The 20,798-nt window shown below is 39.1% G+C and overlaps 1 protein-coding gene across 3 annotated transcripts in view; it reads right to left on the bottom strand.

Annotated features, from left to right (window-relative positions):
• CERS6 (ceramide synthase 6) overlaps positions 1 to 20,798 on the bottom strand; it is a 296,190-nt gene that overhangs the window by 116,173 nt on the left and 159,219 nt on the right. For all 3 annotated transcript variants that reach the window (XM_024579813.3, XM_045187450.3, XM_024579814.4), the window contains exon 4: positions 3,029 to 3,086. In XM_024579813.3, coding sequence (XP_024435581.1) covers positions 3,029 to 3,086 — 58 coding nt within the window. The remainder of the gene's footprint in view (positions 1 to 3,028; positions 3,087 to 20,798) is intronic.

Genomic DNA, 20,798 nt, shown 5'->3' with positions numbered 1-20,798 from the left:
ACAAGATCGGGTGAATAGGGAGGGTGAGGCAGGCATGAGGGTCATGCTGTTTTTGGTCAAAAACTGCTGAACACTCAGTGTGGTGTGGCCAGGTGCACCTGTAAATCACTCATGGTGAAATGGGCAAATGTGTTGAAAGAGTCTTCCAAAGAAATTCACTGAAGCCGAACATAGCCTCTCACAACAATGCCAGCTGGTGCCCTGATACGGATGGGTTTCTAGAACACTAGTCTAAAAGGGGAAGCCTGTACTACAAAGGGCCCACCCTCCAGAGGATAATTTCCTTTCTTTGGGGGTCCCCCTGTTATATTTCAACATGGCAGAGAAAACCAAAGCTATTCTTACACTACACATTGATACCTCCTAGTCTCATCTATTAAATAAGGTGTTTAGATCAATGCATAACTTTTCATTTAAAGATCTATGGTTTTCAAAATTTACTTAATAAAATTGTTTGCATTTACTTTTTAAAATCCTCTATCCATTATTGTAGGTGCATGATACTTTGTACTTAATAAGTATCTTTTTAACTGAATCAGAGAATTTCAGGGTAGAAAGGGTTCTTAAAGATACTTAACCCACCCTAAACGATGAGATGTATCAGGTTCATTGGATCTAAAGGCAGAAGAAAATCAGACAGTGCAAGCTGCCCAGTCATTTTTCTAAGAGTCCATGTAATAATCCGTATTTCTAACACTGGAAATAAGCAGCAGCTGTGGCCTCTCATGTCTTAACACTGGTCCAACACCCTCATATTTTATTTTAAAACATTTAGGATATTGTGAAAATTTGAATTACCTTCTTTTGATTATTTCTGCTGCTGCCTCCATAATAATTTTTTTTCCTCTCAGGTTAGATGGACAAATATATTTTCCACTCCAAGGATGTTAATAGAAATATACTTTCAATATCTATTAAAGTAAATATTTAAAGTTCTGTAATAGAAACAATGACTACATTGGATAAATTTTGCCACCTTAACCAAAGAAGGAAGTCATTCGGAAATCATGCTAAGGTTAGAGCAGACTGACGAAGTGGAGAAAACACTGGAGTAAGAGACAGCAGTGTGTTTTATTTCAGCTTTAGCCCTTAATAAACTGACTGTGTGACCTTTGGAATGCTAGCTCCCCTCTCAGGATTTCTGCTTCCTGAACTGTGAAATAAGAGGGTGGGACAAGATGGCTTCTGAAGTCCTCCACAGCTGGTTTGGTCACATGGATTCCACGGGCACTTTTCTATCACACGTGACCAGACTAAACAATATGGTTCCTCCAACAACTGGCCGCCTCTTAGACACTATTAAAGGAAGAAACCCCAGGTACAAATAATTCAACATGAAGAACAACATCTAGTTCTCTTTTTCATTTTCAAGCATGCGTTATGACTAGGAACAATTTGAAAGGGAACTGGTATACTTTAAACAAAAACACTTTTGAAACAAATGTTCTATGGACAGGCCCTCTTACAGCCTTCTACAGAGTCACTCAGGACTTGAGAATTAAAAATATTCCTGTCCCACTCAGTTTGTTTAGGGACAGAGTGAAGCAGAACTAAGTGTCAAAGTGTTTCCTGTTCCGATGACAGATGGCCAGGCTGGCTGTATGAGAGCTATAACAGACCGTATCCTGCAGATCTAGGGGGAAGGGGAAAACAGTGTTCCTGGCTCTCACTAGCTCTCCTTGCTCACCATCAAAGCCCTTCGCCAATACAACACACCGTGAACTCCACACCATGACCTCAGCGAGCAAGCTGGCATTCCCCTGAGCACAGCTCTGCCACGTCAGCCAAAATTTCATGCAAAGCTATTTCCTCTCCCAAGCTAATAAAGTTGTACGTATAAAAGCTCTATAGCCATTCTTTCCATATTTTCCCTAAATAAGTTTGAAAACTAGAACAGTATGGTTCTAAAATAAGCAGTTTCCATCACATTTATTTACCCAAGTTGAGAATTTCTTCATGCTTGAAAAGCCTACAGAATGAAGTTCATCCTTTCCAATCTATTCAAATGGCCTCTGGGGCATGTGCTGTTATTGAGTGAAAATTACGTGTAGTTACCAAAGGAGAAGATGAGTAAAAAGAGTATTTCCTTTAAGAAAACAAGATATCGGGAAACAGCAGCTCTTTAGAATAGAATTTACCATAGGCAGACAATATCTTGTAACTCAAGACTTTAAAAAGAAAAACGTATTTGCAATTTTCACATCAATATTTACATGAAAAGTTACTAGTAAAGGCATGCCACTTGGCACAATGCCTTATTTTGGAAAAATTTTCTGAACTAAATAAAGATGAAATGGATAAAACTTTAAAGGTTAATAATATTAAATATTTTTAAAAAGTTACTTCCCATTTTCTGCTAATAAATCACTATTGTTAAGGTGTGCATGCCAATGAGAAAATAAGTTTCGTGAGTCTTGACGTTAAGTAGCCTAATTGTTAGTAGTGACAGTAAGCATTGAAAAGACCGAGAAGACTGTGGCAGCCTCAGAGAACCGCTTTCCTAGTTAGAGGTGCCTCACTCAGTTCACGCAGGAATTGCAAAGCAGCAGGGGAAATACAGTCGATTAAAGCAACTGAATTTTCTACCGGTAGTTGGTGTTACCGTTAATAACCATGAAGACACTAAAATAGAATTCTACTGGTGAAGACTACAATGATAACACACATTACAACTGATTTTTTTTCAAGTTGTATGATGTAGACATGAACTTCTTTCAAAGCCTTTGATGGATTTTTTAAGGCTCCTAAGCCCACAAGAAATAAATAACCAACTAGAATGGTCAGAGGACTTAGCAACATCTTGCACTGGAAGAACAAATTATTTTCGAAAGTATTTTAGGTATCTGACTAAAAGTTACTTACCATAAAGAATAAACTGCAAATATTTTTGTAAGTAAAAAAAATGCACGGATAATTCTTAAGAAGCCTATTGTGATTGTTTAAAACAGTACCACTGTCACACAGGAAAAAAAGAGATTTAGGCTTACGGTTACATAAGAATTATATGAAGTAACTTGACAGGCCGTACCTTTTTCAGGAACCGGACTCCATAGGTAAATACATAAAGGTAAAATGAAAATCTCCACCTGTAGAAGGTTAAAAAAAATTCTATGACATTCAGCTTATATATTTCACTACATATTCTGAAACACGTGAGTGAAAAAGTCTATTAAATATGTCCCCCAACCCCGTCCCTGCCCCAACCTGAGATTAAGTTTAATGAGCAACTTCAGTGCTAGCTGAACACACACACTCATGTGCATGGCTTTTGCAAATATTCTGAATGTTAGTAGTTATATTCACAACTTAAATTTCCTTTCACTTAGTTAATGTATTTGCCCGTTCGCTCACCTTCGCTTCCCTAATGTGAATTTCCTCTGGTTAATCACTCATGATGGGATGTATTTCAACAATATGAAGATCTATAAGATACTTTTGAATTCTGTCTGGCTCAGGTATTAACTTGACTTAACTGAAGTTCCTATTTGTTTTAAAAATAAAAACCTTAATATTTTGAAATCAGGTAAGGTATTTTGTCTTTTATAGACATTTATCAACACCTTTGTGGACGTTACTAAACACAGGCACCCATCTGAAATCTACCTCAGCCACCTGAGGTACAACTTAATGACAATCGCACCCCGTTCCAAACTGTAGATGTAGTTGTTAGACTTTCCTTTTAATGAGGAAGAAACGTTAAGTTCTCCTTCCATTTTAAATGATTTATTTTAATGTTTGAGTCTTTTAAAATATGACTATTTATGTAGACTTCATATAAATTAGATAGTTAGATATTACAAAAGCACTACTATCCTAGTATTCGATTCCCAATTTCATTCCTTCTATTTTCTGAGTGTGCATAGCTGTGCCCTTACAAGCTGGCTAGGTTTCACTAAACAGGATTCCTCAGGTTATCTTATTAATGGTGTTAAAGGTACTGCGACTTATAAGTTGTAAATTAATTCAAAGGAGAAGATGATTAGTCAGCTTTAATTTGTCAGGGAGCAAACTGCTTTTTGTGTTTACACGCAATGTAAATTTCAAATATGGTGAAAAAGGATTATTTTAGGATAGTATTCAAGTTATGGACAAAATTTGCTGGAAGAAATGATAGCTGCATTCACGTAAGAGACAGAGTAAGACCCCACAGCAGACACCAGTGTCCCTCGGAGTTTTGTTCCTGGGTTGAGCGGCTCTCCAAACATTCTGAAATTCAAGTCAGAACTAACATTTAGAGAACAGCTTAGAACCTCAGGTTGGAAATCTTCAACTAAAAATTCGTAAAACCTGAATGCAGTAGGAAACAATAAAAACTGATGGAAGCAGTAATTATTCGACAAAAGCTTCCAAACAATATGGAGAAGCAATGCTTCTAAAACCTCACACAAAAGCTCTCCTGTGATTAAAGGTGGTTCCCTTAGTCACTGCAGAATCAAAATCAAGGACTTAATTTTGGCTTTTTTTGAGTTTTTTAACGTAAGTATAGTTAGTACACAATCTTATGTAGGTTATATTAATTGCGGGTGTACATCAGCAGATGAATGGATAGAGGAGATGTGATATATATCGACACACGCACAGAATACACAATGAATACTGTGCAGCAATCAAGAAGAATGGATTCTTGCCATTTGCAACAACATGGATGGATGTAGGGAAATAAGTCAGGCAGAGAAGGACTTAATTTAACCCCACGCTCTCCATTATCAGTTTTTTGCTGGCTGTGGGTGAGAGTATGTGTTTCTTTCCGTTTGGGTGTACAAATTCTAGATCAGAGGCTAAGACCAGGGATGGCTTCAAGGGCATGTAAATTGTGCAAGTCACATGGGGTCTCATGCTTGGTTTAAGGCTTTGCTCTCACTATCTTGAAATTCTTAATCATTGTTGAATGAGGGGCCCCATTTTATTTTGCACTGAGCTGTGCAAATAATGTAGCTGGCTCTGGACAAGACACATAAATTCTCCAAACATTGGACAGCTCCATTAATATCCCTTGACTTCACTTCCATCTTTATCATCGGAGAGTAGGTTTATATTATACTGCTTTTGTTATTATACTGGTGGCCCAAGGATTGGCTGGCACAAGTAATCTCTACTTCTCTCTAGTCCCTCTCAATCCCTATTGTATTAATCCAACCTCTTCATGAATTTGTAGGTCACTTTTCTGGGCCCTGAAAGCAACTAAATTTGCAATTTAAGTAATTTATAACAGCTGCTTTAGATCTAAGACTTTTATTAATAGGCAGTGATTGGGTAGTTTTTAAGTATGTAAAATAAAAATTCTATGGAAGTCACTGGAATTCCTACAATGACTTATGTATCTACATTTTTATTTCATCACAAAATGACTGAGTTTTCATAAGACATAGGTTCTATTACAGAAAAACAGATGCCTCAACCATTTGAATAACAACTTGTGATGAATATTTACACAGAAGAGTTTATTTCCATAAAATATCTGCAGAAAGCAGAATTTTCAAGCATTTTGCCACATGCAGAAAGCACTTTTAAAATTTGTTAGTTTCGTATAAGTTAAAGTTTTAAATGGTGTCTAGCTAGGTACCAGCCCCTGATAAAGCCTCTCTCAACCTCCCACAAAAGTGTCTATAAAAAGGGGTAAACAAAGGTGTGTGTAACCACAAAAAGGAGGGAATAACCTTCAACCTGTTCCAAGAATCAGAGAAAAAAATTACAACAGAAAAAAAAAGAATAAATTAGATTTTTAAAATGTGATAAAAGCCAACAAGAAACAAGCTACGGGTCTTGGAGGAAGTAGGAAAATCTTTGTCTATCTTCCTATCTCCACTTTCTGCCATGTTGCACAGAAACACAAAAATCTGTATCATTCAGAAACCCAGCCAGCTCTGTGATGAATGATGTTTTTTGAGGCAGCAGGAGAATCCCCTCCACCGCATCACTTAGTGACTGTGACTTTCAAACAATGAGTGGGAAGAACGGGAAGTACCTAGCATCCTAGGAGATTCAGTTGCAGAAAAGCAGATTTATGGACAAGATGATATGGTGGCACTGCATTCTGGGTATTAGGTTCTCACGTAATCTATATACAGAGTAACAAAGAACAAGGCACTGAAGATAGTTGCTTTAGATAAAACTCTTTTAGACCATTTAGAATGCAGCAGGGCTTATAAACTGCCAGAAGATCTAAAGAGGACTTTTACTGGCAGAGGACAGAGAATGAGGCCAAGAACAACCCAGGCACCCTTTCTGAGAGCAGATCTAGATGGATTATTTCCAAACTCAGGAATAATGCAAATAACAGCTAAATATCAACATAGGTCTACTAAGAAGTACTGCCTAAGTATGTAAAGAAACGAGCATGCTGAAGATTCAAAGGAAGCACCATCTCCTAAAAGTGACTCCCGAAAGGGATCAGAAGTGAATTTTAGAGAAGTATTTGGCATTGTTAATATAAGAAGATATGTCCCTAAAAATCAAAATTAGAAAACCATAAATCAATAAAGATTATTGGGTAAGATAGAAAGATATTATAGGTGAAATAAGGAAGCTAAAAGTGAAGTGACAGAATTATTACCCAATGGATGGGGGGAAGTAGATAATGTATTTTTCTGACTATAAGACACCCCCCCCCAAAAAAAAGACACCCCCCCCAAATCTGGGAGGAAAATGGGGGTGTGTCTTATAGTCCGAATGTAGCTTACCTGGCTCAAAGGGGGGTGGAGGTGCAGTGGGGCGGGTTTTTTTTTTTCCTATTTTCCTCCTCTAAAACCTAGGTGTGTGTTATGATCCAGTGCATCTTATAGTCTGAAAAACACGGTATATACTGTGTAAAATTAACTCATTGATGGAGAAGATAAACACCCATATAGGGCTGGAGGAAAGAACCAATAGCTGAAAGAACACCCTAGATTTGGGGGATGGGAAAAACCAAGCCTAATTATAGTTTTTCTGAGAAAATACAAGAACTGAAATAGAAGTAATAACCAGAGATACAATTTTTAAAAACTGAACTGAAAAAAAAGGATTCAATTGTATGCCAAACAATTCAAAGCCACATTCTGACAAAAATTTTGAGTCCTGGAGTTAAAATTTAAAAAAAAAATCCTTCAGTATTTAGGGATGAAAACAAGTTAACACACAAACCAAATGAAAATACCATATTTTTTCGGACTATAAGACACACCGGACCATAAGATGTACCTAGGTTTTAGAGGAGGAAAATAGGGGGAAAACCCACTCCACTGCCGCCATCCCCCCTGCAGTGAGCCAGGTAAGCTACATTTGGACTACAAGACGCACCCCCACTTTCCTCCCAAATTTGGGGGGAGGAGTGTGTCTTGTAGTCCAAAAAATACGGTAAGATATTACTGAAAGAACAAGTGTCCAGCTGGTCTTAACTTTCTCCTGTGCATACTACATTACAGAAGAAAGAGAAGATTCAATCCAAGGAGCTGCAGCCAGCCAAACTGCCTGCCTCTTGTAAAGGGATATGAAGAACGGTCTCCTATATCTAAAGGCTCTGAAAATACATTACTCATTAGCCTTTCCTAAAAAACTGCTTAAGCCAATTACAATTCACTGAGACACAAATAAAAATTAACAATTCAAAAAGTATAATTTCAGAATAAATGGACTACGGTTAGCAACATAAATAATTGCCCTACATTTCACTGTCATATTAAATGCTATTGTTCTTAAGGGATAATTTAACCTAAAATATGTAATCCTCAGATTATATTAATGAAACAGGAGTGAAGAGGGAAGCATTATATTTATTCTTTTTCTGAGTTTATTTTTTATTATTTTTTTTGCATTACCATTTATCCCCCCTATAACCTCTTCCACCTCCACCTACTGCCTCCCGGCCACAATCGCCACCCTGTTGTCCACGGCCATGAGTCCTTTTGCTTTTTAGCTCTACCCCTTCGCCCCTCAACCACCCCCCAAAGCTGTCATCCTGCTCTCTATCTGTGAGTCTTTCTCTATTTTGAGTTCAGTTTGTTCATTAGATTCCACATATGGGTGAAGTAAATTTATTCTTTTACAGGGAATTTCAAAAAGACACTTGTTATAACAAGAAATATAGTTAAAGAATGTTCCTTTAAAAATGTAAAGATGACTCCTGGTTAAAGATGGCAAATTGAATGCATTAATTTACCTCTGTGCCTCTAGGAATGTAGCTCTAAACAAGCAGAAGAGGAATTTTGTTAAGAAAGCATAAACTCATAAGGACACAGAAACCAGGAGTGAGGACACGCACCCCATTCTGGAGACTGGGAAGCAGAGGCGAGTGTCAGCCTGTTAGCAGAATGAGGAGCTGGGTCCTGAGCTCTTGGGAGAGGTGCTCAAAAGCACATGCAATCCCAGAAGGACTCCAAGTGAGGAACTGCCTCTGTAAGGCAGGAACCTTTATTAGAAACAGAAGCCAAGGGATTAGGTTGCCCCAGGTCACACTGTTGCAAGTAGCAAAGCCAGGACACGAACCTAGCTTAGCACTAAACCTAGAGCCTGCTCTCAAATCCCCCAGACCTGGAGTGCACTTCCTTGCCTAGAGAAGTCAGTGTGTTCCAATACATTTGTCTGGACATGAAAACCTTTTATATTCATAAAACCTGAAAAATTTAATGGAACGGTAGTAAAAACTACCACCCACTGAATCTGGTTTATTGTCCTTATACAACAAGCCTGAAAGGGCTCTTTGTTTAAATCAAGACAATAAAATGTGCCATAAAAAGGCAGGAAATCAGAGAGTTGGGATCTTGTGTCTTGCTGCCAGGTGTCACCCAAATGGTACAGGGATCCTAAGAGGGAAGCAGGGAGAAAACACCCAGAGCAGCGCCCTGACCTCAAGTCAGAAAACCATCACAGAGAGAGCAGGGTAGGCACATGGCTTTTTTATTTACGTTTCTGAAGAGCTTCTTCTGTGCCAGGTACTGTGCTAAGCACTGTACATAGGGAAGTCCTTTAGTGAAACTATTCCACACCACAAGGTCGGTACTACTGTTATTACTTCTCTCTCTCTCTTTTTTTCCCCCCAGATGAGGGAACAAACACAAGAGCAGTTTACCAACTAAATGGCACACAGGTGTTAAGGGTGAGAGTCAGGACTGGAAACTAGGCAGTCTGGTTCCAGCATCCTAGCTCTTAACTGTGAAGCGGTGTTGCCTCTTCCTGCTTTTATACACCTGAAAATTAAAGCCCATGTACTCAGCTGAAATGACGTTTCTAATGGAGGAAACAGTAACAGACACCACATGATAATAGTCGCTGTCCTGATGAATAGAAACTGGCTACTTGCAACACTGGAAATAGGGAAGGGCTGCACTGGTTCTTTTTTTCAATACCATGGCAGTTAAAACAATATGGAGCTTGTCAACTAGAGTCAACAGTAACACCCAGGGGACCCTTCCCATCTTAGTCACTCGTCCTTTCTACCTGAGGAAACACTATCCCCCCCTCGGGATTCTTGTCAAATGCTAGTATTCCATGAAGTCACCTTGTCTCCATGTTGCCCCATGAAAACCACTGCAATTCTCTGATGACATGTCCTTTACCTCTCTCTCATCTTTGATGACAGCCACAGACCTCTCACTTGGTTGCGAGTTCCAAGAGGGTACGACTAGGTCTTATGTATCTTTCTGGCAGCAGACTTTTGTAAGAAATAGCTCCTGAATTAACATCTGAATTTTTACCAAAGGTATGAGCGCTCCCTTCATTTATTTACTTTTAAGTTTATTTTAACCAAAACAGTCATCAAATAATTTTATCAACTATTCAATACAAAGCCTGCATGAGAAAGGGAAAAGACATGACAAATATGGCTAATGCGATTTTAAAGTAATCACTCTAAAATTTGGAATCAGAGAGAGTGAACTCTGAAATGGTTTCAATAATGAAAATTACTGGTATTGACTGAAAAATAAGGACAGATTGATAGAACACACAATAATTAGTATTATGTAATGTTTTGATTCTGAAATGGAATTTAATTTCTAGACATTTCTTATTTTAGGTGTTCCATCATCTAAACAGACAGGGATTAACTCATTTCTTATCAACACAGGAAGAAAGTGAAGTAGGATTTACATCTTTTCTTTCATAAAATTTAACATTTAACATAAATCAAGCCACTATAGCTTGCAAATTATTGCAAATGAAGAAAACTACGGTGTTGGATAAATAAGTAGAAGATAATTTGAAAAAATTAATATAGACTCCATTATATTGATACTTTAAAATATATAAATCTGCCATTTTATCTCTAAGCACAAGATAGATGAAATTCCTATTTTTCTAACAAAAACTCAGAGCTAATGATTTTCATAAGATATGAACAAAACTACTATATAAATACATTACACTCATATTTTGCTACTTCTCCATAAAGTACAACTGGACTTATAAACACCCTTCAAAGGGGTTTCCGTGTTATATATGAAATAATCACCTCCACAAAGTTTTGAAGAAGTTTCAAACTTGATGGCAAAATTCAACTTTATCAAGTGAACAGTACTTCTGCTTACTAGATACTCTTTGAGGATCACCAATTTATTTATTTTCAAGAGAGAGAGAGGAAGGGAGAGAAATAGAGAAACAATCAATCTGTTGTTCCACTTACTTATGTATTCATTGGTTGATTTCTGTATGTGCCCTGACCGGGGATCGAACCCACAATCTTGGTGCATTGGGTTGACCCTCTAACCTGCTGAACTACTTGGGGAGGGTATTATTTATTTTTATAAAACAATAATAGCTGGCATTTCTCGACAACTTACTTTGTACCTGGTACCATGGTAAGAGTCGTGTATGTATCAACTCAGTTACATCTTTTGAGAGCCCTATGGGGCAGATGCTGCTATCATTCCCATCTTACAGATAAGGAGAGGGAATTTAGGTAGCTTGCCTAAAAACACAATTAGCAGGAGATGAATCTGGGGTTCAAATCCAGACAAGCTGATTCCAGAGACCATGCTCCTTGCTACTAAATACTTCCTGTTTAACACAAAAATTAAAATAACACCTTTTTTATTGCAAATAGTATTACTCCCCAGCTCTCTCTCTCATCGCACTACACAAAATCAGTGGAATTACTCCTACAGCTGCCATCTCCATTTCAGCTCCTTTTCTGTGCTAAGCTAGGAGAGCAAAGAAGACTTCCTCTGTTGTCTCTTCCTCCTTTCTCCACATAATGGGAAGCACACACTCAAAGTGAAATGACACTTTCACTTTAGCTAGAATCGTACTTACAGTTGGTGTCATGAATGTACGCTGCTTGCCCTAGTGGGAAAACAGCTCACTGATGGCAAGGCCGTATAGGTGTTTGATTGTAACATTAGTATAGTTCTGTGCACGTAAATCGGAGGTATCCATCCCCCATCTTTTATTTCCTTGAACCTGAGATTATTCTGAACAGCTGGTAGGAACCCCTGAGCGTCCATCCACAGCCTTGTTCTACAGACGAGAACACTGGGTCCAGAGACCTGTGCAGCTTCCCACATTCACAAGTACCTTGGTGAAAGAGATAGGTCTCTGCACTTTTCACACCAGGTCTCCTTCATCTACATCTGTGGCTCCGTGGCCTTAAAATCAAGACTGGAAATTGATAACTACTCCATAAGTTCCAGAAAATACCCAGCAGATACCTGATATACGGCCCAGTCTCGGAGGAGGAGGTATAATGTTGACTAGTGTAGAGACATGGAATTTCACAAATTAAACCAATACCTAAAGTTTTTACAAAGTCACAGGTTTCAAACTTCGATTTGCTTGTTTGGGTGGTTGGTTGGCTGGCTGGAGTTCGGCTTTGTAGAACAAAGTAAGGCCCTATGATTATTGCATTTACTAAATCCAACACAGCCATCAGACATCGTTGAATGATGCTGAAGATCCAAAAGACAGGTCTTTCTTTCTTGTTCCACAGACTTTTAGCCAAAATGTTTCCCCACAAAGATCAGTTTTCTTTACAGTTATGATGCAGCATCTTGAACTGAGGGATAGACCTGAGTTTTAGTTAACAGATAAGTTTCATCAGAGAAAATACTTTTTAAAAAGATGTAACATGGTCTGTAGGTCAGCATCCTTTTCAGGCTGTTACTGGGACACTAACTTTGCTATGTGAGTACAGGAGAGATGCTCATGAACTAGGAAGAAAAGTAAATTAACTCTAGTTTGAAATGCATCTCAGATATCTTACAGAGTGATATAAAGGTAAAATGACAAGTTCTTTTGGAAACTTGGATATGCAATCTAAATTTCCAGGATAGCTTTCAAACTTGCATTAGATTACGAGTCCAATGAAATACTCCAGGGAAAAACATGTTACTTATCCATGAACGGATTATGCAGACTTGAGTTTCAGCCTCAAAGCAAACATTTCCCAAATTATTTCTACCTCCGGCAACAATTAACTCTGTGATTTCAGTTTTCCTCATTTGCTGAAGGTTCAGCTGTTTCTGTTTGTGAAGCAACAGATTTAACAATACAAAGTCACTGAGGTTGGAGGTAGGTCAAACCTATTCACCTTCCAGTCGCAGGTCAAATGTGAACTTAATTTGAATAAAAAAGCCCTCACTAAATCACTGATTTTAAAATTAGATTAATCACTTATGTAAAATTTGGTAATATGCAAAATAATGCTATATGTCGTGTGAATATACACATATGCACATACACATATACAAATAAAAAAGGATACACAAGCCCAAATTCAGGATAGAGATTTACTTCTGGAGGGTAGAGGAGACCGGTAAGGGGTATTCAGGAAGCTTCAACCGGTTCTGTAATATTTTAGTCCTTTAAAACAGGATTACGTACAGCTGAGTGTGTCTTTGTTGTATTGGTCCCTGCATTCTAAAGTTTTTTATTATAAAAAAATAGTGTGAATTAAAAATATGCTCACTAAAAACATGTTAAATGGCTATGTTCCTCCTGGAAACCATGAATGACTTGTTCTTTGTGCAATCACCTACGCATCGTTTCCTAAGAATCATAATTAATTTTATTATTTTCCTGTCATTACATGCATGCATTTGGGGCTAAATTGCCTTTGGAAGTGTTTCAGATATCGTGTGCATTTCATACTTAGTTCTACTCTGCTGTGCTCAGTTTCTTAAATTCAACTACTTTGACTTGGAAAATGGGGTACTTTTATGCTTTGTATTTTTATATTGATTCTTTCTTTAATTCTTATTGGGATCCATCCTTTTGTCTCCTGGTCAAGCACCCAGCCAGGTCGAATCCCGCATTGCTGTTTATTCTCACATCTATCCAACCAGCCCTAGTCTCCCACAATCTACTGAAATTATGCCTGATTAAAATCTAAGTCCACAAACTATACTTCTGTTAGGCCATTCTACCTATAAACTACCTCTCATTGCTCCTAGAATTCCCCTGAATGTACATTAAACTTATAACTGTGAGCTAAAATTCCATTTATACTCAAGATTGAATGGCCATGATTTGTGGAAATCAGAAAAAGATAAGTGAGCCTTTTTCCAACTAACACTTGTCTAGAGCAAGGGAAATAAAAAGGAATAAAAGCAAGATTTCTTCCCTGTTGCCAAAAATAAATTTAGTCAGTGTGACTTTGGAGCCTATACTTGCAGATGCCTCATTCTTTCTTAAGTGTGTGGTGGAGGCAAAAGCAGCCAAATATTTACTATCATCCCCAGGCCCACCTAATGTTGTGTGGCCCTTGGACACCAGGTGCTTCCCCAGTCTCTGTGCAACTCGTTTTTGCCTATTTGAAAGCAGACTAAAGACGAAGAGTGATCTGTTCAGCACTGAGGCTGCGAATGCATGGGAAATAAGAAAACAGCAGCTCATAGTACTTCAAAATGTAAATACTTTTGATTTTAAGAAAGAAAGTATCAGTCTGATTATGTGCTGTTCGGTGGCAGTTTCCTGCCATGGGCTCCACTCCATGTCTCACAACTGGATGCGAGACCGAGCAGCAGTGACAGAGGTATGGGTGCAGACACTTATCCCTCAATCCTGCCTATGACTAGTATACAATTCCTTCAGTTTCCTCATCTGAAAAGGTGGGCCAAGGTACCTACCTTTCAGGGTTGTTAAAATTCAAGGAGAAGTCAAGGTACCTACCTTTCAGGGTTGTTAAAATTCAAGGAGAAGTGAAAAAAAATTAGAAACAAAGAGAGATGGACAAAAATGGATTCTAGGTTGTTGACTAGACTCATTCTCAATTTACTTGGCCTGACACACCAGTCTTACCTTGCAAACCTTTAAAATCAAGTCTCACCTCCTGGGCTTTATTTTTAAATCTTTTTTTCAGCCACACCCGCCCACCCCTCATCATGCCCCAGCTCCTTCAGCCTGTTGGCCATCACACTGTCCTCCTAGAGTTTTCAGTTGCCTGTGAAGAATATATATGTGTACATGTAGATGTAGAAGTTTATGTATGTGTATGTATGTATGTATAATATATGTGTGTGTATATATATAGTCCATATATTCCAAGGATCTTCTAATTGGAAACAAATATAAGTACGTAGGTTTCTGGCCTAATATCTACTACTTGGGAGGATGATATTCTTGCTCCTTCCTCTTATAGAGAAAGGGACATAATCAGACTGATATTTGTCATCACTGAGGTTTCTCCCCCAAAATTCAGTCAACGCACACTTTGTCACAGGAGAATAAGCCACTTCATGAAATTGAATCCAGTTACAACACACACAATGACATTCTTGACTGACTGGTTGAAGTCACGTGAGTCGCACGCTGACTGGAAGAGACATGAGTTGTCCACAATACCAGCTATATTCACACTGCAGCACCTCATGCTCATGTTTTCACTGAACACGGGGAACCAATGAGCTGCCCACTTAATTTTTTAATCTTTTATGAGAGCTTACTTGAGCTAAGCTGATGACATATGCAGGGGAGCAAGACCTCAAACGTGCCCCTGAGCTGCCCACTTTAAAGCAGCATCATGAGGTCTCATCCCAGCCAGCATCACATACTAACTGTAAAGCTACACAGTAAGTCCTCACTTAACATTGTTGTTAGGTTCTGCAACTTTAAGTGAAATTATGTGAAACCAGTTCTGCCATAGGCTAACTGATAAAAATAAGAGCTAAGTTTCTACAGCATGTCATTGTTATAATAAAACAATGTTGAATGAAATGATGTTATTTGAGGACCTGCTATACTTAGAAAACAATAAGCAGTATGAAACAATGGGATAAGCATGAAACTGCCAATCAGGAAACATAATCATCCTCTGACACTCTTAGGGCGATCTTGGGCAAGTTCAAGTCTCTCTTCTGGGGAAGCAATCAGACCTTTAAGTTCTCTGTAAACTCTTAGACTTTGACTCTAAGTCACACTTCCATCCTGCAATATTTGACAAAATGTCCATTCTGTTTTGCTTGAATCCCTGCTACTTTGCCCTTTCCCTCTTTTGTCCCAACTCTGCCCCTCCTGCCTCCTACACAGACACCCTCGCTCTTCTCTGATGTCGGTTATATCAAAGGTTCCAGTCTCCTCCTCACTCCACACGCTCCCTCCAGGCGAACTTACCACTTCCCGCACACTGTGCAGTCACTGTCTCTAACCTCCTTTCATAACCCTGGACACCCAAACACCAGAACTCTCCACCAACACAGGCACCTTGGACCAAAAATTCAAACCCAAACATCTGTTTCTTTGTTCCAGAAATTCACTCTATTTTTGCCTTCCATATCTGTCAAAGGCATTATTATCCACTCAGTTTCCTATCCTTGACTCCTCCTCCTTCTTCAAACCTCCATCTCTCATCAGTCATCAGATCTCAAGTTCTACCTTGGAAATATTCCTTTCATTCATTCCCTTTGCTCCATCCCCTCAGCCTCTGCCCTAGTCCAGCCCATAGAGTTTTCATCCTTCTCTCACAAGGTGGGCTAGCCTGTGCCGAGCTCCACAGACAGACAAGTAAGCCAGGGTAACAACTGATTGACTTAATTATGAGAAAGAGAACAGTCAAGCAGTCAAGAATATCTGCTTTGGCATGAATGAGAGTTTCTCTTCCTATAGGCAAATCAGTCAGGAGTTTGATTGCAAGACATAGAAACAGAACAAGAAGAGGTGGTGTTAAGATGAGCCTAAGACACTTTCAAGAAATAACTAGTCTTACCGCTCTAGAAGCCAATGCCGCTTCTCCCTAGTACTATGATATACTCAGCCAACCTATATCAAGTGGTCCTCTACAGTCGGGAAATTATAACAACTCTGTGCCCCAACCCTCTCGTTAGCTGGGTAAAGCTAATCAAACATTGCCCCAGCCAAGCCTGGAATCACTTCTTTAAGGAGACTTGACAAATCTCATTCCTGATCCATTATGTTGATTCTTTTCAAAAAAACTTTAACTTAATCCTAAATTTGGAAATAATGAATACCTAGTTGCCTACAAATATTATCTCCCAGGTGTCAGGCTGCCTTCCATCTCATGAAAAACTCACTCACATTTATGCCTTGGGTCCTCTGGTCATGTCTTTCTTTCCTCCTGAGATTTCTTTTCTTCTTCATCCAACTCAACTTACCATGATCTTTCCGAAGTCTCCCCTGGTCTCCATCTCCCAAGGCAAAAATGTTTGTCCCCATTAATATACTGTTCTAGTATGAAGATCATCTATATTGTAGTTATCTTTTATGTGACCAACAACCAGTTGGATTATCAGCATTGCATGAAATGTCTGTATCCTCGATCTACCCAGTTCTAACACAGGGAGGCTGTGTTCACAGGGCCTGGGTTGGAAGACTGTATCCACAGTCTTACTCTGTCTGGGTGATTTGGGCCACTCCCTGTGCCTCTGTCACCTCATCTATAAAATAAAGATAATAACACCTCCTTCCAACGGTTGGAGAGAGGATTAAATGAGACAATACTTGTAAAGTACACAGAATAGCATTTCAACACAGGATGAGAGTTCAACAACTCAACTATCATCACTACTTTTATACAGCAGGTATATGTCAGGCACCCAATAAGTGGTTTCTAAATTAAGCTTTTATAATTAACTACACGGGCCAGTGCCCATGGCTGGAGAGACTATTAAACTACAGCATGACTCTAGGACAGGTATTTCATGTCAGATTTGAAGACACAAGGGTGGCAGAGGCCTTCATTCTGCTAAAGTGGTTAAGCAGTAGGTCATGTAAATGAGAGACTCTTTGTTGCTCCTTTATTAAATGTTATGTGTCAGGATTTGGCTGACTTCTGATTTTTCCCTGGTCTGCAGTTTTAAAGTTATTTAATATTTAATGTTACAAAACCACTGCAGATTGCTACTACACTAAATCTGTACATTGTACCAGTGGCTCTGAAAATGTTAAGAGGGAAATTTAGCAGAGCTGGAGGTGAAATGTACAGCAGTCACTTTCCATGGCAATGTGGCGTTATAAATGAGGGATGATATGTGAAGAAATCGACTACTGAGGATGTAAAGATGAACAAAATGAGTTTGTGTTCATTCATGGGTCCTTAAACTCCTTTGCATTCGGATAGTTTACAACCATAAAATTAAATATCTAAACTTCAAGCACATCATCTAAAACCCTCAAACCCAAAGACTCTAAACAAGGAACTGAAAACTTCAGTCCTGTGAGGAACAGGCAGGTCAGGCAAACAAGGGGGTGGTCAGGCTGAGCTCCGAGGACTGGTGTGAATGGCGACAGGCGCTTGGATTCCAGCTGGCAATGTGACAGGGGCGCTGGGGCCGGGGCAGTTTCAATAGCCCGTTGAAGTAAGGGCCAGTCCAATGTCAAGAAAGAATGCGAACTCAAGTGTTGCCAGGTTTTCCCCGCTTCTCAGAGAAAGCTGGCAATTTGACATTTTAGATATTTTATATGAAATCTGATTTTTTTATGAATGCTGGCAATTAATTTGATTAAAAATAAACATCATGAGCCAAGCAAATATCATATGAGCCAAGAAAAATACTTCTTGCAGGCTGGATTCAACTTGGAGTCACTGGTTCACAATCTTTAATTTAAGCTTTTTACTTCTGCATGTGGCAGAGATGGGTGGGCCCTGCTTTATTCCTGATCTTACGCTCTAAACTATATGAATAAGCCAGAATGGAATTCTCTGCTTTCCTGAGGCCTGGAATTCTCATGGGTAAAATTTCACCTTCATTTTCTATCGACCTCATGAACTCTTGCTCAGTTCTTGGAAACTGTCCACCCAACAAAAATGGAGAGAAGTCAAGTTGAAGAAATTCTATTTGTAATTATGTGAATAAACAGATGGTCATTCTCTAAGGAAGATATATTGAGGATTTATTAAATAGCAAGACATATTACTGTAATAGATGCTGGGAATATAAATATGAATAAATCCCAGTCCCTTCCTCAAGGATCTGACAATCTAACACACTTTTTCTTTTTCTTTCTTTTTAATCCTCACCTGAGGATATGTTTTATTGATTCTTTTTCTTTTCAGAGAGAGAGAGAGGAAGGGCAACAGACAGAGATAGGGAGAGGAACGTTCCTGGGAGGGAGAAACATTGGTCGGTTGCCTCCCATACACCCTCCCACTAGGGACTGAACCTTCAACCTAGGTACAAGTTTTGCCAGGACCAGGGCTACAACCCAAAACCTTTTGATATATAGGACGATGCTTTAACCAACGGAGCCACCCAGCCATGGCTCTACAACACTGTTTCTTGACGGGCTACAACTGCAAACCTAAGGAAGCCTTACTTATTCTAAGAAGCCATTCACATTCTCTGTCTGCACTCCCAGCTTGTGACAATATCCAAACATGACCTCTTTGTCAAGGTCATCTTGTCTGACTGTCACTAGGGAAAAGTGCCTAGAAAACTCAGTCTTCCAAAGTCAGATCTGGAATTCATGTTAAGACAGAGATGGTGTTACACCCTGTCCCTTCTCTGGGTGAGCTGGGGTGAGGGAGTGGTGGATGAGAGATGCAGTGGAGGACCAGGCAGAATACAAACCTAAGAGAAATTTCCTTTGGGCCCAATGTCCATATTCTCTGAAGACTTTTGTAGTAACACAGAGAAGGAGAAATGGCCAGTACATAAGTGGCTAAAAACACAAGGAAAAAGGGACTGTCATTAAGAGTCTGGAAGTCCCTTTACCATGTTAGTGGAATAGTGGAGGAAGAGCTGATGAGGATGGGGCTGAGGGTGGCAGGCCCATTCTGATACATTTCTGAACCTGAAGAGGACTTGGAGATAAAGAATTCCTGATGTAAACATTTATGAGAATGTTTGATTATGTCAAGAATAAAAGAATAACTATATTTTTACATTTCCCTTTTCTTTTCAAATAAAAAGGTTAGTAAAGGTGCATCAATAATTCACACTTTGAGAAACAATAAGAAACAGTTATTGCAAAAATATTTATCACACTGTCAAAGTCTTTTTTTGGGAGGGGAGTAATCATACAGCATTTATTGAGCACATACAAATGCAGGTACTGAACTAAGCAACTTATAGATAGATCCTTTTTTTTTTATTGTTGTTCAATTACAGTTGTCTGTATTTTATTCCCACCCCAGCCAAGCCCACCTCCCTCCCCCGCCTCCACCCTCCCCCTTGGTTTTGTCCATGTGTCCTTTATAGTAGTTCCTGAAAACCCTTCTCCCCACTATCCCCTCCCCACTCCCCTCTGGCTATTGTTACATTGTTCTTAATTTCAAAGTCTCTGGTTATATTTTGTTTGCTTTTTTCTTTTGTTGATTAGGTTCTAGTTAAAGGTGAGATCATATGGTATTTGTCTTTCACTGCCTGGCTTATTTCATTTAGCATAATGCTCTCCAGTTCCATCCATGCCGTTGCAAAGGGTATAAGCTCCTTCTTTCTCTCTGCTGCTTAGAATTCCATTGTGTAAATGTACCATGGTTTTTTGATCCACTCATTTGCTGATGCGCACTTAGGTTGCTTCCAGTACTTGGCTATTGTAAATTGTGCTGCTATGAACATTGGGTGCAGAGGTTCTTTTGGATTGGTGTTTCAGGGTTCTTAGGGTATAGTCCCAGCAGTGGAATTGCTGGGTCAAAAGGCAGTTCCATTTTTAGTTTTCTGAGGAAATTCCATACTGTTTTCCACAGTGGTCGCACCAGTCTGCATTCCCACCAACAGTGCACTGGGGTTCCCTTTTCTCCGCATCCCCTCCAACACTTGTTTGTTGATTTGTTTATGTTGGCCACTCTGACCAGTGTGAGGTGGTACCTCATTGTTGTTTTAATTTCCATCTCTTTGATGGCTAGTGGTGCTGAGCATATTTTCATATGTCTCTGGACTGTCATAGTCTTGATCATAGACTTTTTTACATTTGAAACTGTACTGTATAAAGAAAGGAGGAAGGGCCTGGGAAGTGGGAGGAGGGGGTGGGGAGACAAACAGTAAGGAATTTAGAGCTAGAGTCACTGTAGCAAATCATGCACTCACAGCATCTCATAATGATGACATATGTTAGTAAGAAAACAATTGAAATTGTGAAAATAGAATGTATTTACAATTTCCCTGGAATATTGATGCCATGTAATATAGGAGCAGGGAACCAAACTCAAGATGTCACCTAGGGTGCTTGATGCTAAAGCCTGTGCCAATCACTTAACAATGACAACAACAGTAATAATACTAATTACCAACACATACAACTCTAGGCACTTTACATGTTCTAATTCATTAATCCTCACAACAAGTAGGTACTATTATTAATCCATTTTAGAGATGTGGAAGGAAATATGGGAAGACCAAGCAACTTGTCTGAGCTTACATACAACATCTGTCTGGAAAAAGTCCAACCATTGTTAATATGATGAGAATGGTTTGTGCAACACAGATGTAACCTGG

This window comes from Desmodus rotundus, chromosome 2 (genome assembly GCF_022682495.2).
Source record: "Desmodus rotundus isolate HL8 chromosome 2, HLdesRot8A.1, whole genome shotgun sequence".
Lineage (NCBI taxonomy): Eukaryota > Metazoa > Chordata > Mammalia > Chiroptera > Phyllostomidae > Desmodus > Desmodus rotundus.
Note: the sequence above shows the minus strand (reverse complement) of the source record. Positions and strands in the feature narration are given on the sequence as shown.